Source organism: Prinia subflava, chromosome 2 (assembly GCF_021018805.1).
Source record: "Prinia subflava isolate CZ2003 ecotype Zambia chromosome 2, Cam_Psub_1.2, whole genome shotgun sequence".
Taxonomy (NCBI): domain Eukaryota; kingdom Metazoa; phylum Chordata; class Aves; order Passeriformes; family Cisticolidae; genus Prinia; species Prinia subflava.
In genome coordinates, this window is record NC_086248.1 from 108,433,178 (window position 1) to 108,460,749 (window position 27,572).

The 27,572-nt window shown below is 38.1% G+C and overlaps 1 protein-coding gene across 3 annotated transcripts in view; it reads right to left on the reverse strand.

Annotated features, from left to right (window-relative positions):
• Positions 1-322: 322 nt before the first annotated feature.
• Positions 323-27,572, reverse strand: part of TASP1 (taspase 1) — an 82,070-nt gene continuing 54,820 nt past the window's right edge. For all 3 annotated transcript variants that reach the window (XM_063391542.1, XM_063391541.1, XM_063391539.1), the window contains 3 exons: positions 19,592-19,702; positions 16,051-16,124; positions 323-1,807 (listed from right to left, as the gene is read on the reverse strand). In XM_063391542.1, coding sequence (XP_063247612.1) covers positions 1,712-1,807; positions 16,051-16,124; positions 19,592-19,702 — 281 coding nt within the window. In that variant the 3' untranslated portion in view covers positions 323-1,711. The remainder of the gene's footprint in view (positions 1,808-16,050; positions 16,125-19,591; positions 19,703-27,572) is intronic.

Genomic DNA, 27,572 nt, shown 5'->3' on the forward strand with positions numbered 1-27,572 from the left:
CATGTCAGAGCAGTTCTAAGGGCTGTGACAGCACAGCTGCTGCTGCATCATTGCTGGAGTGCTGCAGGACAGTCCTTCATTTCCTCAGACCACGGGTGTACCACCGAGAATCCAACCTCAAGCATTGGATTTGAGCACAAACTATTTCAAGGCAGGTACATTCCACCTTGTTGTGCAATCTGGAGAGCTGCTGGTTTATATTATTTACAGAACTGTATTGAAATATCTTCAATTATAGGGCTACATTGAAGCCACAATCTAAAAAATCACACACAGATCACAATACCTCAATGTGTGCTGTAGTATAATAGTGAAAATGAACTCAGGCTATTAAAAAAAATTTATTTTTTCCATGAAAGATTGGTACTACAATCAATATAACAATTTCATCAGTCAAGTATGTCTGTTATAGGCAGGCACAACATTACAAAACAGGCAAGTACAATGCCTGATTAAGCGAATACAGTCTGAATATCTATTGATCCACTATTTCTGAAAACAGTATTATCAAATATCCACCAGGGAAAAAGATGAACTATTTTAGTTTCTCTTTGGCATACTTATCAGGACAATGAATCAATTACAAAAGTCTTCTATTGCTGCCAGTGCTGTGAAGGAAAAAGGACTGAGTGGAAGGTTGCACTTTTAGGACGTGGGCAGCCTGGTTCACATATCCAAACTGGTGACAAACGACAGTTCAGCTGCCCGTGCTTCTTCACCAGGCAGACAAGGATGACATTGTTTTACACTGCAGGTTTGCTGAAGGTATCAAAAGAGTTACAGTAAATTTATGCACAGTACATACATATTACACACAGTTATATAAATACCCATGCTGTGGCTGGCCTCGAGGAAGTTCGAGCTTTACCAACATGAAAGCTCCATATCACACCTCCCACCAGCCACTTAATACACATTGCACTTTGCATCCAGTAATATGTTCATTTCTGTACCTCTCTTAAAAATAGATTTAAAGCAGAAGTGAAGAATAATATTGAATCTTTCCATAAACTTTGTTTTCTTATTTACACTGTAATATTCCATTATACATAAAGACTGCGTAACGATACGTTCTCTTCATATAGCTTTTTGCAATACATACAGCTTGGAGCTATTAACATCTTGGTTTGGGAACACAGATATGACCTATAACACTATTTAAAAACAATTTGAGCCTTAATTTTGCTCTAGTTTGTTTCACTGAAACCACTCTTTGAACAAAAAAAAATCCTCCTTATTGGAGAGGAAAAAAACAACTCATGTTTAAATCACCTCTGGATTTCCTTAAACCACTGAGAAACTTAGAAACCATAATCATTTTTTGCATAATTATAATGCCACTTCAAAGGGCTGTTACTTTTAAATTTAGAATATGAATGACAATTGTGACCGTATCTTTAAATTATTTTTTCTCAACTTTTGGTTATTTTTCAACACAAAAAAAAGAAAATTCAATCATTAATCATACATGATCTTTGCACAACTGGGGGGAGTTCCTATTTTATTCGTGGGACAAAATGAACATGCACACAACCCTCATTCACAGAGTGAGAACTTAAACTACAGCAGCACTTGTCTCAAGTTATGGTGCACATGGTTGCAATACGGAGTATAAAACAAAAGCAGAATTTCCAACATCTGTTAAAACACAAAAAAAAAAACCCCTTATTGTACAAAAAGTCATTCACATTCTTTGCAATGAAGTGAAGAATCAGCTGCTTTCTGGACTCTCCAGTCTGCAAACTCCTCCTTCAATTGCCACGGACTGTCCTGCCACAGCTCCAGGAGGAAGTCTTGAAATGTGAGTCTGTGGAAAAGTCAAAAGAATGTTATGGACTGAGAAAAGGCAAAATGATGCAGGACAAAGTAAGCTTGTAAGCACTGAGTAATTAAGCTGTTCCCTCACTGAAATCTGAGGACAAACCACAAAGCAACTTGAAAAGCAACTGAGATTCTTTTTTTCTATTTTGTTTGCATTCATGTTTAACACATGAAGAGAAAGACCATGACACATGCATAGAAAAGGTAAACTGGATGAATTAATGCACTGAAAGTACAAAGAAATATCCAGAGTGAAGACAAAAGAAAATAATTCTGGCATTTCATGGTTTATAGGTCTATTTATAGGAAGATTCAGAAGTCTTTACTACTGCATACAGAAATACATCTTTGAGAAACCAGGCAGAATTAAATATTTGACAAACTAACACTTCAGAGCATAAGGCAACTGCAATGATCAGGATGCAAGGAAGAAATTTCTCCCCATAAAATACCAACTTATTCACCTAAGAAACTCCAAAGACTTCCTGTTGCCAACTACCAAATAAATCAACCCAAAGAACAATTGTGTTTCTGCCAATAGGCATCTTCTCCACAGAAAGTTTTAAAAGCCTTTGAGAAGGCACTGGAATATTTTAGCAAGGAAGTGGGCATGTTTGTCTGTGTACACAAAACTCCAATTTATAACTGGATTGTAACTCAGTGGCCCTAAAAATCTGTTAATGATCCTTTATGTACTGGGGTATGTTTTATTACTGATGGGCAAAAGCATCTGCTTATGGAAAGATACTCTGACTTACTGTTAAGAGTAATGACTTCTTATCCCTCTTTGCACACGTTTTTACACTGTGAAAACTGCTCATGTTGTATTAAATTAGGAACTAGAAATGATTCCTACTATGGTATAAAGCTCACAAAATAACATTACTGGCATTTAGAAACCACAGCTTCCTGTAAGGGCAGCCCATCACTTATTTGTTTGTACATACATTACCCCATTTAAAACATTTAGTTGTTGCAAAATGTGAAACTTGTAATAAGGCAACAGGGGGGTCACAAAAAGTACCGATATAAAAGTTCAGGAAGAAAAATCTGTATCAATTGAGCAGAAAGTGAGACGCTAATCTCAGTTCATTACACTGAAGAAACACTTTGTGTCTCGGGCAGCTTCTTTTAATTCCTTTCTTGATAAGGGTATGCTAGTGCCTGCACTTAGGTGGTCTTGTTTTCAGTTAAATCACAGAATAAGATTTAATTAAAAACATTTCAATGTTTTAATTTTATGGCTAAAACTTTGATCTCTGGCTTTCCTGCTTGATATATGAACATGTTCCTACTTTCAGAACAATTTCAGTTAGAATTACAGTTTACCACTCCTAGAAGAAAATACTCTCTTCAAATCTGCTAGTTTCCCCCAAAATGTAACTCACAATTTTTCTGTAGATGTCATTTCATAAATTTAAAAAACAAATTAAAAGGAAGAAAATCAAGTGGAAGAAAGGTATTTTTTATTCTATGACTGACAGATCCAAGATATTTTTCCAGGTCTGTGACAATTTCTAAATGAAAAGGACGACGGTATAAAAGAAGCACTGTTTGATGAGCATGGAAGCAAATTTGTTTCCTCAGAGGAAGAATCCTAATATATGTTTTTGAGCAAGGGAAGGAAAATGTACAAGAGGGGATAAGCAGGCAGTCACTATCTATTAATACATTAATAAACAGCTGTGCTTAAATAGCTGCCCAAAGCACATTCCCTATAGAAAACCTCATTTCCTATGTCAAGAGGAACACATTTCCCATACACAAGACCCCAAACCACTACACACCAGCATCTGAAGATTTCCACTTACAGAAACACCAAAACCACATATAACAAAGCATTTCTTAAAGCTTTTACTTGCATCCTGTTTATTTCCATACTTTCTATGATAGAGTAAATACAGACCTGGTTTACACTGACTACTTTTTATTACTTTCACCAATGGCTGCCTTATGTAGAACAAAAATGAGACAAATCTAAGATGATAATGTTTCAGATGTTACTTAATAACTAATTTGAAAGGATAACATTGCCATGTCAAGACAACTTCAGAAAACTCCCAAGTGGATTCTTACAATTATATCTCCCTTGTTCTTAACCATAAGAACAAACTCCAGTAAATAAAAAGAAACATCAAAGAACATTGAATATTTTTAAATGAACCACAGAACTTATTTGTAAAGTTAGTTACATTTTTATATCCCAACATCATATATTTCATTAAGTCCAGATTGTGTAGTCAATTAGGTTTAGATTCTAGAAACTTAAAAATAAAAAAGCAAACAAAAAAGAATGACAGGAAAGGTTTTAATTGAACTCAATTAGTCTGTCAGCTTTACAAGTTGAATGAACCCACACCTGGAAGAAATTGTGCCTGGGACTACAAAAAAAAAAGGAAAATAAATAATTTTCCTGAATTAATCCTCCACTCAAATCCACAGAAGCCTCTCTTTGAGGAAAGCGTTTGTCAAAGAATGGTAGATTAAGAATGATGTTTTTATCCATATTTCAGCTTCATATCCAGGCATTTTACAGTCCCAAGAATATTCTGGTTTGCTTTGCTTTCCAGAGAAAAGCAGGGTGAGGGTCCAGCAGGAGGTGAGCTACCAACCCCTGGGACAATCAAATCGTTGCTGCTGCTCAAAGGAGGAACCTATTGCCCACAGTTCCACAGGCAAAAAGGTAAATGCTGAAAGAAACATTTGATCTTCTGCTTCCTACCCCTCCATAAAGCCCACAGGAGCTAACCAACCTCCAGATGCTGATTCTTGCTCCGTGTTCTTGCCACCCCAACACACTGTGTTTCCCTCTCTCCCTCCTAACCAAACCAACATCATGGAATTACTGATCCCCCCCAACTCAGTGCTCTCTCCCAGTGCTTTTTGATGCACACTGCAAAGCTCCCCACTACTTACAAAACTAATAGGTCTTTCTGCTCTGGAATACATGGAATAAAACTAATACAGGAACAATATATGGTTTAATCTTTTTCGACTTACATTATTTCATGTCTCATAGACAAGGATTCTAAAGCAGCTTTGAGACCAAGGAACACAAAACTGTTTTCTTTTAAAGAGCTAGTCTCCTCCTTGTATTCACATAAAAGTATTAGTTTGTCACAACAACTTGGAGGATTTTTCTTTCATTAAGAGCATAAATACAATGTCAAATGAACATATAAAATTTAAGCCAAGAGACAGACCGTGCTGCATGAGAAAACTGAAATCAATCAAATGCTGCCAAGAGGACAGAGTACAAGTACCAGATGGCAGCACATTCAGTTCTTAAGCAAATCTAGGGAGTACTTCATGTGTTTAGCACTCTTATTACACACTCAGGATGTGCTTTAGACAGAATAATTTATAAAACAAACTTTTTCCATTCATTACACTATAGAGATGAAATATAATGAAAGACCAAGCACCATATCCTTAAGGAAATTGCTTTCTACAACTTTGCTCCCTGAAAAAAAAGAGTTATCACCAAACCCACATATTCTTTAAAATTTGGACACTTCTAGCTGGGTACACACTTCCCTCATCAGAACCATCTGACCACACATTCTGAATTTATTTTCTAAGCAGTAAGAGCCCATTTTGGCAGCAGCTCTGTTGCTCTGTTTCCTGGTAAATTCTCCTCCTGGTTTGTATGTACACCTGTGGTATGGCAGGAGAAGGTGCCCCATTAAATACTGGCAGCTGCTACTAGTGGAAAATGCCAGGTGCATCTTGTTTGATGGAACCTTGATAAAGAAAAAAAAATGGGGAAAAAATAGAAAGAGAGGCTCCAGAATACTGTCCTGGTTGGGAAACAACAGCAAGACACGGTGATGGGGCACTTCTGGTCTCACTGCCCTGAAAATAATGATTTTACATACAGGTTGCTTGGGGAGTTAACAGTTTTCCAAGCTCAGATTCATTCTGTGGGTTAAGTATATTACTATAAACTATTTCTGTATCTAACTAAATCACTCATAGCTGCACCAAGACAGCCTAAAGACACACACCAACCAATCATCCAATCAGCTCAGCATCCCAGGGTTTTGTAGAGGCATTTTAAAACCCTGTCATTCATCTTCAAATGAGATTTGTATTATTGTGAATTGCAGGCACTAGGTCAGGTTACTGCATTTATATTTGCATACCTGCACACACAGTCCCACCTTCCCTACTCCACTCCATCAGCCAAATCCAGGGAGAGCTCCAGAACTACTGGCTTTATGCAAGAATCTAACCCAAAAAGGGAACTTCTCATCTCAGAGCCAGTTGATTTTCATGAAGGTCTACGAGCTAAACATTTTAAACAGTACCTTAGTACTGAAAGTTATTTCCAACAAATAGAAAAACTATTTTTATGAGAGAACTGGACGGTCCACTGTATGCACAGTGTAGTTTTCAAATGAAAATTTCTGACTGATTCCCCAGTCTCCACACAAGAGTGAAGATTAAAGAAAATAAGTAGAACAGTGACATATACTTTTCCTGTCTCATGAAGTTAAAAGACTGTCTCTGTAGTCTGAAATGAATGACTGAATTATTTGACTTCATATTTCTGCTCACTAAACAGGCTCGGTAAATTTTTCCACTCATTTTGAAATTAGAATTAGGACTCTTCCAAGATGTGTTTCTTCACCCAGTGAGCACAGGAAAACTGCCCTTTTCCTGACAAAGGGCTTTCACAGACCTTCCACTCACTAAGTCAAATACAGAAGCTCATCCTCAGAAAACCAACAACAACCACTACAATCAGTGTTTGTCACATGTATCACTTCAAACACAGAGGGAAGGACTTTTGCTACATTTTACAGCGTCAGTAAAGGCAAATAAATCTGATGATGACAGCTTACATCTCTACAGGAAAAGTGAACTGGAGATGGCCTCCCTGTCCACCGTGTTTGCTCACACTGGCAAATGGAATTAACTGTCAAAGATAAAAGTTTCTGTTTGCACATTGCAACCACAACATTTGGTGTGGACAGCAGTTGCTGCTGATGGATGTTTTCAAAGTCAGCAATATGCAACACTCTCCAGTGCTGCTGCACCACGTCTTGCAGAGCAATGTGAGTTTGGTTCATTTGAGAACGGAAAGAATGGCTTATGGAGCTTTGCATTATTAAAACCTGCCATAACATAAAGCTTAGCAGTTCATGTCATAAGAGCTGAATAGCTGCCAAAAGGAGATTTAAACTGGCAACTGAATTGGATTATATTCAATATTGCAACTGGGCTTTGAAAATTTGCTGTCTAAGTCATCCAGCTCTTAGAAAAACTAAAACCTCTGAGTCTGAACTACTACTCAAAAATATTGCAACATTTACAATAATTGCCAAAGTTTGCAACATTTATAAAGATCACATAACAGATTTATAAATCCTAAGAAATACAACAAGTTGATAAATTATTTCAAATACTTACACAAAATAAATTACCAAAACTGCATTTTGCTGGTATTGAGACTGGATCTTGCACTGGAAAAAAACCACTCTGACTTCAAATATTATTGAAAACAAAGTGAGGGATTACCTATCTTCAAGCAGAATCCTCAGCCACCACCAACTAGTCTCAATCACCATGACAAGACATTTGTCAGATCCAGGAATAAGTAACTACCCCAGCCACTTACACTTTCTGCATACAGAATACTGCAGGACTTGAATAAACAAATACTCTGCATACCCTGCCTGAGATAAAAGGGCTCCTGTCTGATTATGCACAGATACACAATATTAAATATTAAATCAAAGAAAGGCTGCCTACCCATAGCCAGAACCTTCAAGAGATGCCATTGGTATGTGAACTCACACTGCAGGCATATGCTGCACTCTCATTTGAGATTGAAGAATTTATTTTCCTTTGAAGCACCCTCCATTGAGCAAGCAGACATGGAACAAGAAGATATGAAATCTTTGTACCTAAGAAGAGCCAATTAACTTGTGCAACCTAATCATTAACGCCTTTCCTTCCCATTCCTCTTTTTAATCTAAAATCACATTATGGGTGAATTGAAGGAATTATTTCTTCCCATCCTAAATTACATGGCAAAAGGTCTGCAAGCTCTTTGTGCAAACTGACACTGAAATTGCTCTACCAAATGCTACATTACCTGCTAAGACCTAAAGTATTGCACATCATCCATGACTGTATGGACAGAGCTGCAAGAAGCAACACCTTGGAGTAGAGCAACTTCTCCAGTGGTGACAACAAAAATTCTCAAGTTCTCAGAACATCTCAGTTCAGGAAAACAGGAAAAGATAACTGAACCCTGCCAGAGTAACATTAAAGAAGTCAGAGCCCCATAGCAAGGTGACCTTCTTAGCTGATGCCATGATGAGTTAGATTTATTACAGATCCATAAAAAACCCCAAGCATCTGGAGGGTTGTTCTGAAGACCAACTAGTACCTCAGAAAGAGAAGAAAATTTGGACTGGAAAAAGAAAAAAATTGCTTATCAAAGATCTTAAATTCATATCAAATAATTAATTAGTCAACAACACAACTGTAGTCATGCATTTCTGTACCCGAGCAGGTGTTTCCATATAAGGAAGTGAAGCTAGAATTTTCTATAGCCTGCTCGCTGTAATTGGCTCAGTCCCAACACAGACACAGTGATAGGACTGTAGAAGTGCACCTCAAAGCCTAGTGTCCATCTCATTGGGCCAAGAGCCAAAAAAGCCCACCTAGACCATCGAGTACTAAAGGGCCTGCATAAGGGTACACGAGGCTTTTTGGGAGTGCCTTAGCCTGTGTAGCTGTGCTTGGTACACTGTGCTCGGCTTATCTCTTTTCATTTTGTAACGTTTATTATTTTTCCTGTTATTAAAACTTTATTTTACAAAGCATATCCTGGGAAGCCGTCTCGCTATTTTATTAAGCCATTTCTCCGCTGGCTGGACCCTCGGAGTTATCGGGAGATACCCCGATAAATGGCACCTTCGAACAGGGACTCTACATTAGAGTAACTGAATCGAAGTTTGCTGACAAGCCCTCACGTTCAGCTAAGCCATTTTGCTCTTGGTTTCGTTTTTTTAAAAGCGAGCTCGTGGTGGTTTTTTTGGTCGTGAAAATAAAACCACATTTTTAGGTCAAAAAGGCTGAGAGGGAGCCTTTTGACTGAACCCCTATACCGGTGAGAGGGGGTCTTTGCCGGACACCGATTCTGGTACAAGGTGGATTACTCTTTAGAAGAGAGAAGCTGCAGTCTAGCAGAGCTGGAGAACAGCTAATCACCGAGTGACCTGAGAGAGTCGGAGACAACCAAGAGCTGCCGGGAGATCACAAGAGCCATTCTGGTGAGTGACAATGGGGACCCGGCAATCCGTAGAACAGCGAGACACCTTTTGTTATTTTAATTATAAACTGACTATTCAAGACTATAAGTTTGAGAGGAAAGAACTTTAAAAACTTGTGAAATGGGTCTATAAGAAGTATCCGGACACTAATACAGCTGAAACAGTAACAGTGGAATTTTGGGACAAAATAGGATTGAAGTTGTATAATTCAACGAAAAAATCTGTGTTAAAATTAAGACCCATCTTTAAAACTGTGTTAGACTTTGTAACAGAAGAAGGCGAAAGGCTCAGCAGTGAAAAAACACTTGAAACTGCAGAAAGAGAAACCTTGGGAAAAGCCTCTAAAAGCAACCATAAAAAAGGAGCCCAGAAAGTAAAATGCAAAAAGGCTCCTGCTCACCTTAGACATGAAGATAAAAATCCAAGTTCTGATGCCCCAAGTCCCAGAAAAAAACGGTTTGATTTACTCCCGAGAAGCAGGCAGGGAAGGGCTCAAAGCCCTCCCCCGAGCCGTCCTCAGACCCCCGGAGTGGGACCTGTGCCAGCCGTGGCCAAGCAGGCTAAGCTTCCATTCCAACCGCCCTCCCCACCCCCTCAGTCACCCAGTACGAGATACGGGCGATCCCGGTCCGTTAATTTTGAGCGCGCGAGTTTTGAACAAAGCCCTGAAAGCGCGGGCTCACAGAACAAAGAAAAACGTGGAATTCTCCCCATCTCTGAGGCAGAAACTTTAGCTCCACGTGGGCGGGCTCAGTACAGCCCGACGCTGCGGCACGCCCCATCCAATGTGTCACTCAGCTCCTCCCACTCCAGCACGGGAGGCTCCCCCTCCATGGGCGGTCCCAAGCCTCGGGCACCGCCCCGGGTTGGCACCCACAGCCTGGACAGACACGCCCTGGCTGTGACGAGCGTGGGAACCGGATGTGACATCCCGGAACTTGCCCTCCCCAAGATGGCGGCGCCCATGCCGGAGAAATGTAAACAAACTCCGATGAAAAATCAGAAGGTTTCCCACACGTCCTGCAGTTTCTCTGATGATTCAGAGGATTCATCAGCCAGCATAGACCCCTGGCACAACATAAGGAAAGAAACCAGCACCCCAGAGCCAGCCCGGCTCTGGCGACAGGAGACCAAAACAAAACAAAAACAAGGACAGAGCAAGACTGAAGCAGTGAAAGTTTATCATCGTCTAAAACCCTCCAAGAAAACAGAACAGAGACAGCTAACAGTTCAATTCCAGCAGCCAAGATACAAAGTAGACTTCGTCCAAAAGAAGACTGTCATGAAAACCACCACAAGAATCCATCAAAGCAGCAGGCTCAAAATACCTTAAAACCCTGACCTATTCTTTTATTTTGCAGTTTTAACAAGAAACCCAGAACTTTGTAAGTTAATTTTTTCATTAAGATCTGAAAAAGACTACCAAGTAATTCCAAAAAAAAAGGTTTTTCTTTTCTGTTTTGTCAATTAAGCAAGAAGATTGTAATAACTTACCCAAAAATTTATATTCCAAACTAATTATAAAAGCGAATTCCTAAATAATTTTTCCTTTACAGGAAAAGATTCTGCAAAAATATTTTGCTTGCTCATATCTTTAATTGAAATAGTTAATTCAAAATTCAAAAGTTTTTAAAAATAGCCCGTATAAATATTACAAAAAAAATTATTAAATTCATCTCTATAATTAAATTGAAAACCTTTCAAAATTCATACTCCTCTAAAAACAATTCGTTTTATAAATAAGTCAAGAAAATCTAAAATCTCATAACCCTGTAGTGAAATCCTAACACCAAAAAATAAAAATAAGATTTTAAGAAAGTCTAAAAACTATATCTCAAAACCAAAAAAGAACAACTGTCTACATGTTTTTCAAAGTTCATATTTTATGTTTACAAATTTTTATGTTGCAAGTTTGGTAGAGAGAACAGAGACCTCTCAAGAAAAAGTTCTAATCAATTGTAAAATTCACATTAAAATACTAATCTTTTTCCTTTTTTCTCAACAGCAACTGTATTGTGTCACATGTTAAAGCAAACACTAAACTCCTAAGTTTTATACCAAATAGCAAGGTAACAGCAAACTTTTAACCATACATCAAAATACATCAGCTCTTGTAAAAAGTGTCGCATATATCTCAAAATCAAATTAAGACAATTGTCCAACCATGCCCAAACTACCAAACACTAACTACGCCATCAATAGCAGCAAAAATTAACCCTCAAAATTAAAAACAAGTATCATGCAATATCAACCATTTAAACAATTCAAACAAATTCACTTGTCTAACCACACACTTTTTAAAGTATGTTCTACCTCAACACATAAAGGAGAAAAAGACCAAAAAAGACAATTAAAACATCTCTTGTAAACATTTCTCATTCCTAAATGTACAGTTCTTAAAATTACAGAAGTTTTTCAACATATCAAATCTACCACATATTATAACTAATTCATTCAAAAGCCAATCTATTGTTAAAAAACACACAAACAGCTAAAAATGCTCTTTAAAAGATAAAAATGGGAAAGGGCGTAGTGCTTTCTATTATAGAAAGGTTGAACAAAGTTATATATATGTTTTTTAATCTCTCATATTCATAAAAATTCTGAAAACAAGACAAATTTTAGAGCCTGTCCTTTATGGCAGGGAGAGAGGTTTTGTTTGTCTCCACAGGTACAGACTCTAAGAAAGTTCCTGCAAAAGAAGTTGAGTCACAACTACAAAAGAAGAAAGGAGAGAAGAACACACCAAAGACACTAGATGACCCCGGATGGTAGCTTCAAGAGGACTTCTGCATTTTGACACAGCCCAGCACTATAGACACTGAAATACGTTTGAAGCAGAGACTTAAGTTTTATAAAAGTTGCACTGTTAAAATTTCTGAAGTTATTATTGTCATGTCAAAATTGTTCGTTGTTGTATGTTAAAAGTTATTGTCAAATCTTTATGCAAAAGAAAAAGAAAATATAGTTCACTTGAAAAAATCTCCCCAAAACAAAAAGTAAAATAAAATTCATATGTAATTTGAGACTAAAAATTAATTTTAAAAGATTGGCTAATAAAAAGAAAGTACCAAATTTAAAATTTTGTAATCCATAAAACTACAGCTTAACTATAAACCAAATTGTTAAATAACAATAAGTTATTGACACAATCACAATTATGAACAAAAGTGAGAATTTTTTCAAAGTAACTATTTCTCTTTTTTTTTCTTTTTTTAATATGATTTTACAGGGTGAGATGTAGTCGTGCATTTCTGTACCCGAGCAGGTGTTTCCATATAAGGAAGTGAAGCTAGAATTTTCTATAGCCTGCTCGCTGTAATTGGCTCAGTCCCAACACAGACACAGTGATAGGACTGTAGAAGTGCACCTCAAAGCCTAGTGTCCATCTCATTGGGCCAAGAGCCAAAAAAGCCCACCTAGACCATCGAGTACTAAAGGGCCTGCATAAGGGTACACGAGGCTTTTTGGGAGTGCCTTAGCCTGTGTAGCTGTGCTTGGTACACTGTGCTCGGCTTATCTCTTTTCATTTTGTAACGTTTATTATTTTTCCTGTTATTAAAACTTTATTTTACAAAGCATATCCTGGGAAGCCGTCTCGCTATTTTATTAAGCCATTTCTCCGCTGGCTGGACCCTCGGAGTTATCGGGAGATACCCCGATACACAACAACAAAAAAATCTCAGTTCATGCAGTCACTTAATCCCCCAGCCCTTCAATCTAGAAGTCATAACCTCTGTGGATGCAGCAGTTACTGTTCCAGAAGGAGCTGTGTGAGTACTGAGGGAATCTACAAACTAACATTTTCTATCTGCTTCCATGTATTCTCTCAGCTGCAGCCAAAAACTTCACTGCAGCCCAGAACATTCCAACAGCCTCACTAACAGACAGAGAGCGCTGAGCATCGGCTACTGTGACAATTCTGCCATCACAGAGGTGGCAATACAAGACCTTGCTTCAAGAGATCTTGGGCAGCCCATTCATCTTCCAAAGAACAGGGCTGACTTTGAAAAAATCTGCCACAGCATTGCTGCAGGAAGCCCCTTAAGCTCATGATAACTGAGGCTCCCAAGTTAGTAGTTCAAGAAGTACAGCAGAGAGCCAAAATGTTCAGATGAAAAGCTGGTGTCCCTCCACATCCAATTTATGACAAATGGTGGCACCAAGTGATTACGAAGCTGCTTGTGTTGAGAAGGATGACAAGAAAAAAAGAAAAGCACAGTTGAACAGCTAAGATATGCCTTGATTAGCTGTTTGTGGCAGAAGAATCTGAGGGAAGCCCCTGGGACAACCACTGTGACGGTGATGCAGATGACATTTCCAGAGCTATGAGTGGTGGAGGAGCTGAAACAGTTCCAGCATCAAGAAAGAGCTGACAGGACACACAACCAGAGGTGACTGTGTCAGCAATAAGTCTGATCTGCAGCTGAGTGGCCAGCTGCAGAACCCAGTCTTGCCTAAACTGGGAGCAAACAAAGCCCTGGTGCAAAGACACTTCCAGATCAGTGCCTGGAGAGCTCAGGCTGCTAGAAGCTGGAAGCATCAGCAGGTCAGGGTGTACAAACCACTTCAAATCCCCAATTCCACTTCCCTGTCCCAGTCCTCTTTCAAGGAGCTGCTGATAGATAACTGGTTGTCTCCATGTCTCGAGCACACCGGTGTCTGCAGGTGAGCTGCATCGAAAACTTTGTGTTTGCCTTGTAAGAAAGAACCTCCACAGTTTCCATCTGGGGTTCAGAACCACCATTTGCTAGGTCCTGTGATGAATTGCATTAACCTCCCATGCCCAAAGAATCACACCAAGATGGTAAAACAGGCTCCTTTCCTCCTTGGTATGTACCCCCTTATATGATTCTAGTATTAGTCTAGTTCATAACAGCAGATACTTTAAAACCTCCTCACTTTTTAAGTCTTCCTTGGTTTCATATTCATTAAATTGTTGACTAATTTGAACCAGTTCAAAATCAGCCACTGTGACAATCCCTCTGTTTAAGAACAAAACTCAAGTCCTAGAATGATGAAAGAAATAAAACCTGAAGGTCTTTACCACCCTAGAAAAACAGGAAAGGAAATGTTTCCTTACAAGCTGCTGCCTAATCATTTTGCTATGGTCCTCATAAACAAGTGATATTTTATACTTTTATGAACTCTTATCCCATTATTCTTTCATGGCAAGCAGTCAAAATTAACTGTAGCAAAACAGTCACTCTATTAAAGAACAGAGATTTTTTTCCCTTGCAATACATTGTGTTCTATTTCAAGCCCAGTTTTCCATCTACAACTTAGTCCTAGTTGTAGCAGAATAAAATTCCAGCTTTTATGACAGAAGACTTTTTTGATCAATAGAAGTCAGCAGCAAAAGCATTTGTGGTTTTTCTCTGGAAAGCATTTGTGGCCACAGACTCAAAGAAGGAAGAAAGGGAGGGGGATTAACTCTTCAGTGAAGGTCAAAAACATAATTTAAAAGTGAACCAAGAAGAGCAGCTGTGTCTGTCAGCACAATCAGGATTACCAGCTGGAGAATTTACCAGCACTATGAAAACAATGCACACCAGATGTCAAATGTTGCAACTGTGAGCAGGAAAGCAACTCTGGGCATGGCACTGTCATGTTAATACTCATTAGCAGATAGATTTCATATTTAGTATTTATTTATTAATTAGACACTTCCAGGAAGAAACAATAAGATTTTGAGTTTCACAGTGTAAGTCAGAGGCAGGTGTGCACACTGGAAATGTTTAACATCCTTTATTCTCAGTTATTCCTTCACTGCAAACACAAGAAAACAATTTTAAAGCTAACTAGCAAATACTGGAACATCTGTGGCTGAACTTGCTTTAGTTTCACTCAGTTCAATCCAAGCTTTTAACTTCAGTTTGGACTCTTTTTCAACTAAAACTGAAATAAATATTAAGAAGAGAAGTAAAACCACACTCTATTCATGTATAGCTATCTGGAAAGAATTGTACCTAAGTTATTCAAGAGCGAAGCAAATACTTACACCTCTACTAGCACATCCTTCATCAGCTGCTTGTTATCTTTCTTGTCTTTCTGGGGCATTCTTGTCTTTGTTTCCCTGCACATTTTATGCCTTGAAGATGAACTCATCCATTCCAATGCTTGAAACAAAGTGTTACACCAGTTTTGCTATGTAAAATATCTGATATTCATTTTCTTTTGCATATTCTTGTACTACCTTGGTCACATCCTCCTTTGCATTACTGCCTACAGAAACCATGACTGTCTCTGCTTGCAGCTTCTCCTGTGTTCATCCCCCTTCTCCAAACATCTCTCCTAAATGCTCCAGCTGCTACACTACAGTACCCTCTTTTTCTCCCTCCCATGCTCTTTTCCTAAGAGTGGATGGCTCATCCACGTGGTTAATCCCTACTCCTTGATCATGATGTGACAGAATTTTCCGGTTTTCATTGTTAAATTCGATTTTAACGTAATATTTCTCTCATTAAAAATCCATCATAAGGCCCCAAGAAACGGAAAATATGGATGGTAATATTGGAATTATTTATCACACAGGCTATTTTAGGAAATTGTTTGAAGTTTGTTTTATATCTTCCTTGATGGTGCAATTGCTTTATCTGGAGGAAGACATGGCTACAGAAAAATATGGTACCAGCATAACTGGATCAAGATGAATCAAGTTATTCAAATACAATTACTGTCAGCAGAGGGAATGGACATGTGTTTGTGGCACCTTATCCTCACATGGAGTATATGTTAGTATAGAGTTGTTAACTGCTGCAATTAAAAAAATAAATTAGAAATATATAATCAATGGACACATTTAACTGCTTATGCAACCATTACTTCTTCTGTTCTCTTGAAGAAAGAAATTTCTTATATATTTCATTATCATCAATTCAAATTCTCCTTAGCTTCTGCACTCTTTCTACTCTATTACAGCCCATTCCTCATGGCTTACCTTAGCTTTGCCATCCTGTGCAGACATGTACCCAACACACATGCTCTCTGTTGTATGGCTCCACAGAAATTCCACTGCAAAGGAAAATGCAAGAAGTTACAAAAAGGCCTTGGTTTAATATACAAAATGTAATTTAACAAGACTGGTGTCTTCAGGAACAAATATAGCAAGGATAAAAACCAAAGAACCAGAGCAATTAGATCTCAAAACAAACAGCTATCAAACAAACAAGGTTCTCCTGAGTACTCACAGTCACACACTGCAGAACTATCACCCAGAACGAGAATGTTACTTTGAAATGGAGCCTCCAAGATGAGAAATACATCAGCTCCAACTGCACTTAAAAACTGGACCAACTTCTAAAGCAGTGGTGTGTTCCACCCATCAGTAAAAGCTGACAGAGCTTTTGCCTGCCTTGAACCCAGACAAAAGCACCCTGCAACAGTATACAGTCAACCCTGCAACACAAACAGTCAGGTCTGCAAATGGGAATTAAAGATATAGAGCAGGCAGGAAAGACATCTGGTAAAAGCAAAATTATCCTGCAGAAAAAGGAGGAGAGGTGTCTGATGGAATCAGGGTAACGTGAACAATAAAAACAGAAGATTTCTGGCAAAATCAGAGCAAGTCCTGCATTCAGAAGGATGCTGAATTACAGCAGCAGAGGAAAACATCCCCTTTCCCTGTGCAGAGTGTAAGAGGAGCACCAAAGGTAAGAGAGGAAAGAAAGATGAAGAAGACACCTCTACCAAAGCACTCTCTGATTACCTGCACTTCCAGCACCAGGTAAACAACACCAGCTCCCTGGTACTGCACCCACAGCTGATTTAGGATATTATCAGTGTTAAAGACCACCTGTAATGCTTGCAGTGATAATGATTAAGAAAACCAATCACTGCTCACATGTATTGGTAATGCCTGTTAATCCAGTCAGGTGCTGTCCTGAAGTCTGAAAGTGTCCTGATTTATTATTTGTTTAACAGCCTGCTCCACTTATCCTTAATTCCCTGACAGATATGCAGGTATCTTTATGTACACAAACACACTCCTACTCAGCTGCAACACAACACTCAGACAAAGAGCACATTATTTATATGTTCAGCTCTCTGTCAGTAGAGCTTTATAAATAGCCACAGTTTTCTTCCTGCTCTCTGTCATGGTCATTTTTCTTTGTGTTCATAAAGTTCATAATTTGGAAGAGGGGAAAGAAAAAAAAATATCTGATCAAAATTCAAGGCATTTCACAGGATTCTGTAGAAGGTTTAAAAATGCACTGAAGCACAAATTCTTCCTCTGGATTATGAGAGGTGTTTTACATGCATTACACAAGACGCCATGAGACATTTCCAGATATTTCTTTTGAGAGTGACTTTCACACACTACAAAAAAAGCCTCACTAGATGGGTTTAAAACTTTTACTCATTCCTATTCCTCACGTTCCTTTAACGTGGCTGGCGAAGGTCACAGCCTGCTGAGCACACTCATCCTTTGAACCACTTCTCCTTGCATAGCAATGAAAGCAGAGCAGGAGATCAAAGGTTGGATGATCCCAGCAAGACTCGAAGATTCTGACAGATATGCAGATAGCATCATAAAAGAAAAATGAACTTCACCGAGGTGTGTGCTCCGCTCCCCTGTAACAGACTCGGGACTGATACCACCAAAGGTGAATCAAAAGCTTGCAGAGAGTGAAATATATCCAGCACAATCAATGTGTGTTTGATGGGGCCAACCTCTCTGTGGCACCCCAAAGGCTCCACTGTCAGTGAAAGCATTTTTTTTAATGACAAATTTAATCCCATCTTTCAGTTTTGAGAAGTTGGGAAACAGTTCAGGCCAAATACTCCCCAAATACTGTATCTTTGCCTTTGATAATTACCAAAAGTAGCCTGTACTAGCACAAACTTGCTTATTTTTAGCCATTACAAGTAGTTAACTATAATGAAAATTCTAAATTACATGTGAAACATCTTCAGATAAGTATATTTTCAACCATTGAATAAGTCACTTCCTTGCCATTTGTTTCAATATTAAAAAGAAATAAAGATGATCCCTGCAACAAAGACATGAGTGTTCCTTATTCTATACATGAAGTTTTTCAGTATTAACACACTTATTTTCAGTCCAAACAACAGAAATACTACATATGTTGAATTATGTGTTATCTCTGCATTCATTATAAGGCAGGAACTTTCAAAGGAACAGAAAAAGCACTGGGTTGCAGTTAATCTCAGTGTTATTTCAGTGGAAAGAAAACCAAAAACCAATGGACAAATAGTCTTTACTTATGATGTATGTTATATGGGGATTTTATAAATTAATTTTTGAGGAAAAAATGCCACATCTTCACTAACAGAATATGTTCTCTTACATGAATGACAAGCATTAAAGGAATAGAAAAAAATTCTCTCGCCTTCAAATCTCAGGAATTGAGGGTTAAGTTGATCTTATTTGCTCTTACTTAATCAGACTTGTATTTTCATTTTCTTAACTCTTTTTTTAAGGATAGAATTTATGCTGCAGGATGCTGTTGCACTAGATAATGTCACAATTGGGTAAATAATAATAAAGCAGAGTATTACACAAAGGAAAAACACTTTAATTCTGGTAACATAACCCCAATCTCTATTAGACAGGTCAATGTGACCCAATAAATAAGCACATAGCCCCACATTCTGAGGAGCACCACAGGAAAGGAGATGGCACAAGAGTCATCCTGAAGTAATTCATATGCCCCCAATCCCAAATTCCTTCCCTTGAAGAGGCTTTGCTGTCTCAGGGTTGTATTTCCACCCTATTCTGCTCATGGTCTAGAGCCCTCAGTTCCCATCTGTTTCTCCCACACGAACCATGTGACAGTTTTCCAAATTAGACTTTTCTGCCCTAAAGCAGCAAGACAGGGATTGTGTTTCCAGGACAGAAACAGGGATGAGGGGATGTAAAACCTTTTGGGAACCAGCCAGCTACCAGTGGAGGCCAAGTCCAGGTGATTTCAGTATGAGAAGCAGAAACCCCCATTTGGTGCAAATGCAAATAGTGACTGCAAATTATCTAAACCAATTTTCCTGGCCATTACCAAGAATAAACAACCATGAACAGCTTTCCTTACAAATTTTAAGTGTATCCTGCAAACTCACACATTTTCTTCTGCAAAAAGGAGGAATAAAGAACTTTTTAGAAAGTGTTATTCACAAATTAGCTACTGAGAAGCAGTGAGCAGCTACATGCGTTACCCCCAGATAGAAATGCAATTTTTCCTATGAGGAACACATCCTGCCTTGCCACAAGCAAATATTGTATGTATGCCATAGATTTAGAAGGATCCCACACAACTCTGTGAATGACAATTCTGCTTAGAAATAATGAGTCAGAAAGAATGCTCTTTTCTGGAGTTTCATTAATATTAGCCTTAATTGTTCCCTATTTCGCTTTCCAGATTTTTATTATTTCAATGTCAACTCCTTTTTGCAGGGAGATCTTATTTCACCCTTCACTTTGAGCTAGCACCCAGCTGAATTAAAAATGAGTAAGCATTTCTTACCTAGTAAAGTTGGCTTTTCCTGTGAGGACTCGGGCTCTGCTGAACACCTGCAGGAGCGGAGAACTATCACCCCTCCGAGCACACCATCTTCATTGGCCAGGAAAGGTGAACCTGGGCAAAATCATTGGGGAGAATTACTTGCAACAGCAAGAGTCTTTTGGGCTTTTTCTTTTTTAATTTGACTTTCTGCCTTTCCCCTTTAATCTTGTCACTAAGGGTTGAAAAGAGTGACAGATCAAACAGTGCTTTTACAAAAAGCATCGGTTCTCTTTTTTCCTGGTGTTTCAAAAGAATAATTTTCTAGAATGTTAATCTACTAATTCATCAGTAATCAAAAAAATGAAGAGCTAGATGGAATAAAACAAAAACAATAAAAATTACTTTTGTGAGTGCAAACCTATTTGTTCATGGATCAAGGAAAATATTATAAAGAAAAAGGGAGTGTCAAGTTGAAAAAAAATATGACTCAGTATTTGGTTCTTTCTGTTCTATAATTAATATGAAGACATAGCTAAAAAAATCAAGCAAATTTAAGTCATTTTCACAGTTTATTCATTTTGGCCAATTTAGAGCTCTTTGTACAGAGACATCATCAAACTGCTATAGTGTCTGCCTTGCTGTTTGATGAATACTCACAGAACAGCCTTAGCATATCCTTTTTACAGTGGCTCCTCTGTTGTTAATTTAAGACATAGGATAAAAAATCTTCTATTAGAAGCTGGAGAAGCTTTAAAGGTAGCTGAACCAAGCCTAAGTATTCTTTCTCTGGTTTGCAATTTGAAATAAGATTCCTATAGCTATAAATGTGGAAACAATGGTATAACTTACATATAATTTTAAATGTCCTGAGCCACAAAATTAGTCAAGTTCTTGCACTTAGGCCCATAGACATCCTAGTTAAACATCTGCATTATACTGTCATTTAAAATTGAACATACAATTGCAACAGCCATTTAATGTAATGCTTTTCAATTCCTTCTTTTAAATAAATTAGTGTACAGACACTGTAATTTGCCAGCCACAAGAACTTTAGAGCACATCTATTCCTCAGACTCCTTTAATTTGCCCACAGCTATTTGTATGATTAAAATTACTCCTTTAATGCAAATAACAACAACAAAACAGCCCAATAAAATCCAACTTTGAGCTTTACCATAAAGAAACCCGAAAGCTTTATTGTGTTTTCCTTAAACATTAGAGCAGCCACCTTCAAAAGTCATACACGGTGGTCACTGCAACAGAAGCCCACGTTGCAGGAAAATAATAAATGCAGTATGCTTAATAAGCAGGAATATCTTATTTGATCTAATACAAACAGATATTATCTTTAAAGTAAAAAAAAACATTTGTAAAAGAACTATTACTTGTTACAGTTACACCTCCTGTATTGCTCACTGACTGCGACCAAATCCCTGCAAAACAAGAATCCAGCCCATGATAAGGTAATAGACAACAGAACAGGAAAATTTGTGTGGCTAAAATAGAAACACAAGGCTTGGAAAGTTGTGAAGAGTTTTACCACCCAAGTCAAAATCAGGCTCTTCAAAGACAATGCCTCTACCTGAACTTGGCCTGCAGACCCAATCTCACACTAAACTGCACAAATGACTTAGGCTCTAAGCCAGGCTGTGGCAAAAAGTCATTGCAAAGAGACAAAAAAAGTTCTGATTTGTTTTTAATAAGCAGTTTCTCCTTCCCTTTCAAGGGCTGTGGAAGATTCTTCCAAGGTTCTAGTGAAAAACATGAATTATATCTTTAATTAGAATGGTTAAAAATGTTTTATTTCATCAGAACACAGCCAGCAATCAGTACTCACAGCAGACTGGCTAGTCAAGGCCACAGTAAAACACTGGGACTGTATGAATACACATAATAGTAGACAGTAACTACTGATTATAGTTTATTGAGTTGGTGCCACTGAAGTCTTGTTCTAGAAATGCTTCCATTAGTTTAATCACTTTTTAAGAGATTTTGTTTCTCCCACACTCTGAAAAAAATAGATGAAAGGGAAGTCTGCAAATAAGCTAATTACATATTTCTTCATTTTCCCAGTATTATTGTCAACTATCTGATCAAATTTTCAGTAATCTGAGTAACTTGTATGTCGTCTTTTGAAACCTTACAAGGCTTCTTTCCATGTAGAGACTGCAGAAGAACATATAACACTGCATTTTCATCAAAATTCTTCCATTTTTACAGGGATTTCTTTGCAAGAACTAAATGTTCATCTTCAGTGAAACACAGAATAAAAAGAAAATCACTTAAAGCAAGTGTTTTTTGGAACTTACTTTGAAAGAAGGTTTAAATAAGTAATTTAAAACTTGAGCTCCAAGCACATAAGACAAAGTCTTCAGCTTACAACTTCATCCAAAAAGATGCTCAACCTCTACATGAACAACTGCGAGCCCCAGTTCTGTCAGCATAAATAGCATTTATTTATTGACATTAAACATGGTGTCCATTATGCTGCCCTAAGTATGCACACAATTGTTTTATGAACAAATTGCTTCCTTCAAAGATTATGAACCATGGAAGCTTTATTACCAATCCACAAAACTCGAAGGCTTTGGAGGCCACCCAAAAGTTGGAAAACTGACTGTATTAATTCAGCCTTTGCTGAAGTACACTGCCACCCTACTGCAGCTGGAAAATCCCAGGAAAGGATTCATGTAACAGCATTGCACCTGATAAAAGTGTGATAAAAGTCTTAACTTCAATATCCATATTGATGGGCAAGACACTGACTTCTTTAAGAGTGACACAGGTTGGGCCCTTGGACTAGGAAGAAATGTTGGTTACGCCACATGAAACCAGGTCACACTGCACTAACTTTGTAACAGTGCTACTGGTGTGAGACAGAGATGAATAAAAGAACTTAAAGTGACTTGTAGCAGATAATTTGAATGGAGTATTGAACCAAATGTCTTAAAAGGTTGTGTTATGCAAACAAAGCAAGGATGATGGGAGACACGATCTCTCCTACACACACAAACATAGCCTTGTTGCCCTTTTGATCTTCTGCACCATTTCATCATCACCTGCAGAATGAGCATTATTCTGGAACGGTGGGAGAAGTCTGAGAAAAGCACATCCCCCTTGTTTTCATCTCCAAACACAAGAAAATGGAGAAGACACACCACTTGCACTCCCCCACAAAGACTCGGGATCTTCCCACCCACGCCACTCCCAAGGGCCACCCTGCTCCCCGTTTCTGCTGAAGGCTGCCATTCCCAGAGACATCAGAAGCAAATTCTGGGACTACACCCTCACCCAGCCCAAATGCCTTCAGCAGCAAGTTCAGCTAAATCTTCTCTAGTGTGAAATCAGCAACAATACAGTGGATGTCTCCAATTCACTGCCTAAGTTATGGGGAATCCACCTCTAAAAAAGTCAGTAAAAACCAGCTGCATACAGTAATAACATTACAGCATTCTATGTCACAGTAAATTCAGGCTGTTTCTCTGCTCTTAAAAATCAGATCCTAAGCCAAATTAAGTACATGCTGAACAGCATATTGTTTAAAAGTTACTTATTTTCCACTTAAAGCAATTTTTCAAAAATGTTAATACAGGGATTCAATATAATACCTTTTTTAAACAAGGACCTTTCTAGATTTGCAGACCTACTGATGATGATTACAATTATGCTAAAGAGTGTATTTTAACAAACCAGACAGTGCAAATGAGTAGGACTATGGTAAGCAAAATTCCAGACAGCCGAATGCTATGCATCCATCATTAAATCTGTAAAAATAATGGTACAAATGCAGTATTATACTTTATTTCTAAAGAGAATCCATGTACCATACACAGGAATTAATCTGAGTGTTCTCAAAACACTGTGAATTCAAACGTTAGGAACATCTTTCATTAATTTAGTTCTAAAACTCATTTTGTTACAATCAACCCATTGAGAAAAGGAAATAACACAGCAGACTTTTGTAAAAAGTAACGATATAGGTAATGACTTTTTTATATATATATTTAATTAGTATTTCAAGAGGAGGAGAAAAAATGGAACTAAAATACTGCCACAAATATTAAAGGTAGAATGGTTTCTCATTAGAAGGAAAAAGTGATCTGGCTCCCACCTCCTACACCATTTTTCCTCTCTCTCTACTCTTCAGAAAGATAGATTTTCCTGTACAAATTCAAAATTTAGTTAAAATAGAACCAAAATATGCCTACTAGCCAAAAAGATTGTTTTCTGCTGCAATAAAACAGAAGTGCTGGATAAATCTTTGATCTAATAGCTTGCTAATGACAAGATTACAAAAACCTGGGGCTTTAAATATAATTTTAAGTCTCATGAAGCTCAGTGCTCCTTTCCCAGGAATGTGACATGAAATATCCAAAGTAAAACTCCAACTGCAGCATTAACTCATAATGTTAGCACTGACTGGCCACACCAGAGAGAAGGGTAGGACAAAATCAAACAAACCCAGTATTTCATTAGTTTTGGTCAAATCCTCACCTTCCTCAGTCACAAAACTACATTTTACAAAGCACATTTCTCTTCTTCAAAGCTCAACTAGTCTGTTATTGCTGTGTGACATACAGAAAGCATTATCCCATGTTTATTTGTGTGTTTTGTATGTTATTAATCTGCAGCAAAGGTCTCTCAGAAACAAGCAAGCTGGTCTTCACAGCAGCTCCACATTCATTGCTCCCATGAAGTTCTGCAAGAGCTGAACACCACGACCCAGGTTCACTGATCAGGGACAGAACTGAAATATTTCACAAGTGTTGAAGCAAAAAATGGCCTCAACATTCAGCCTTGCTCTGGAGGAGCTACAGTTACAAGTGAAGAACATTTCTTTTTCAGCACCTCCTGTGAATTAAAGCTCTCACGTGATGAGGATTGCTCCCTCCAGACCAAGGGATTGATATGAGTTGTTCACTTCTGATCCTGGCCCTTTCTTCCCCATAGAACCATTCTAGCACAGATTCAACACTAAGCTGCAAATGAAGTGTTTTATTTACACTTACCCAGCTGAAGGATGAGCCAGCTACTCATCAGATGTTTTACATTCATACTCTTCCAGAGCAGAGAAACCATTACCAGCTTCATTGTTTACATCAGCTTTCAAAGGCTTGAAACCTGGATCTAAACACTGACTGTGGTGTGGTATAACCAATGAAGTGCCTCAGCATCCCCCAGTTTTAACAGAGGGGATACAGCTAAACAATTCTAAACCTTCTTGTGCACTGTGTGAGTGAAACTCTATTTGTTTAATTAATGTTTAAGCACAAGCTGTCTCAAGTCAGAGGTCTTGATATTTCATGATACGTTAAAGTTACAACATCTATATTGAACTTTTAAAGCAGCTGCAAGGGAAAACACCTGCACTTTAAAACTTTACAGGGAAGACTTTAAGCAATTAAATAACTGAGGATACCACAGATCAGTAAAATCCTAATGCTTTTGACATGGAGATGCACAGGGAAGACCTATACAAATCCTTGTGGAACATCATCACATTGTGTTTATGAAAATTCAGGATCACGTCATTCTCTTCTGAAATCTTTTCCTCTGTGTCATGGAGAAGCATAATAATGCTTCCATGGTTTGTTTCCTCTGCTAGAAAACCACAAGGGATACTACACAGCTTAGAGTGATGCAGCACCAAAGGAAACTATAATACAATATAAAGTAACTATAACAGTGTGCAATACCAGTCACAGTCTTGTTACTGTTAAAGTACAAGGCTCTTTGCTCCCCAGCAAGCATAACGAATAATCAGGAAATTAATATTCTATGATTCCTAGCTGTCCAAAGTCCTGCTCAGAAGAGAGGATTTTAACACTAAATTTCTAGAAGAGAAAGTGTCAGCCTTATCCTTCTGCTATTACCTTTCTGCAGACTTCACTCAACTGAAGCACAGTTTAAAAATACAAGAATAGAGAAACATATTTCTGCTAAGGAAAGAACAAATATCAGATTCCAACTATGTCTTTCAGCTCATTATTTTCTAATACTTCATAGGGAAGTTTTAAAGTACCATTGGTAATGCTGCCACAGTTAAAAGCCCAGATTTCCCGCCAATGAGATGACACAAATATTTACTCTAAGTCTACATTCCACAAACTTGGCTGCATTTGAAAGGAATGATGAGTAACAAAATCCTCTGTTCCTCTGTTTGGAAGGTATTTGTGTTTACAGAACACCATTCTTTAACTGGGAACCAAGCCTTTTGTGCTCTTTAACTAAAAGATATGGAGCCCATTCCATTTACAAAAAAGTCTAAATTCAATTTCTCTCACCTCTGCTTCAACCATCAGTTGTGCACTCTCCACAGTAAGCTGGCTCTGGGAAAGGATGAGAGCAGCACATCTGACATGAGTTTGCTCATCACCTGCTGTTTAAACAGCACTCAGTGTCTGAGCCAGGCATTCCCTAGCTGGCAGGATTCCCAGGCTCTGCAGAGACCCGCAGAGTCCTGTAAACAGGAAGCACCAATCTGATGGCAATTGCCAAAATCAGCTGTTCATTCCGCTGATACAAGTAACACACATTTTGACTTCTGATAAAATACTCGAGCTCAGCTTGGTAAAGGCTGGATTTTTTTCCAATGCCTTTTTTTCCATTATAATTCTGGTGACAGTTTGCCAAGACCACAAAGCAGGGTTCTAAGGAAGGCAAGGGAAGCATCCATGCACTCAGCAAGGAGTGCATTAGCCCATTTTATCCTGTTGTTTCACAGTAAGAAATCCTGCACATACCACATATCCTGTGCCATCAACTAGCACACCACCTATGGAAAGTCACAGCAAATTTAGTATATTTAGTACAAATATTTAGCCTATTTAATATAAACCTACTGTTTTAAGTGTAATGCACATTTTTAACTGTTGCACTGTATTTGCTGCATGCAACTTGGCATTCCATCTGCACGATTGCCAAGATCTCCAAAATTTCTCCACCAGCTACAAACTCAATACTATGTCACATGTTACCAGCAAGATATACCTGGATTTTGGTGTTTTCCTTGATCAAAATTCATTCACGGGACAGCTGAGCACAAACTAGATTTTATGTTTTCTATGATTTTATGTTTTCTTTACCTACACAAGAACCAAAAGTGGCTGTGTCTTTTTTCCCTACATCAGCACTGCCCAGAGTGTAACAGAGCAGATACTGCACATTCCTGCTGTCAGGCAGCAGAAGCTTGCAGTGGTAAGTTTCTGAAAATACAAGCCAGACCTGTCCTGAATTAAAACTTTAAAGAAGGAATTACAGAGCATTTATATAAATGTTATATAAACGTTTTTTTCAAATTTCTTTTCACGAAGAGCATTAATTTAATCCTGTCTCTCACTGTTTTCACTTTCTGCTGTTTAGCTGGGTTTAGTGTTTTCCCAAGGCAATAATTCATCCTGGTACTTCTGTCAGAGCAGCTCCTCTTTCTCTGCAATTGATAGTTCAGGTGTAACAAAAACTTCAGCAACATTTAATAGGCTCTTATCTCCAACAGAAACATTTTCACATGTCCACTAAAGAGCACAATGTATATACCACATAGGAGCCAGTTAACATTTAAATGAAAACATCTGTTATGCTGGCAAAATATGTTTGCATTAAACAGCAAAACGAGAATTGTGTTTTTTGCTAACCATTACCAAACAGACCAAAGAAAACCCAGAAAACTCAAAGCAACTTGAAGAAGGCACCTTTAACGAAAAAAATTTAAATTTTGGGCTTTTATCAGCCAGTCTCTATGAATTGCTTGATCAGTAGCTTTCCATCTGGTGTGTGTACATGCACTAATATGAAACTGCAGAAGGCTACACACAATTTGGGCTTGCTTTTACTCTCACCACAAACAGCACAATAAATTTTGAGAGTGTGGACTAAAGATCTGACTTTCCCAAAGTTAGGCCACTTCCATACAACATCTGCAAAGCTGGCTACAAATCAGCAAAGCTACCACAAGCATCCTTCCCAAACGCTTCTTCTGGGTACACAAATTCCTAATTTTGTA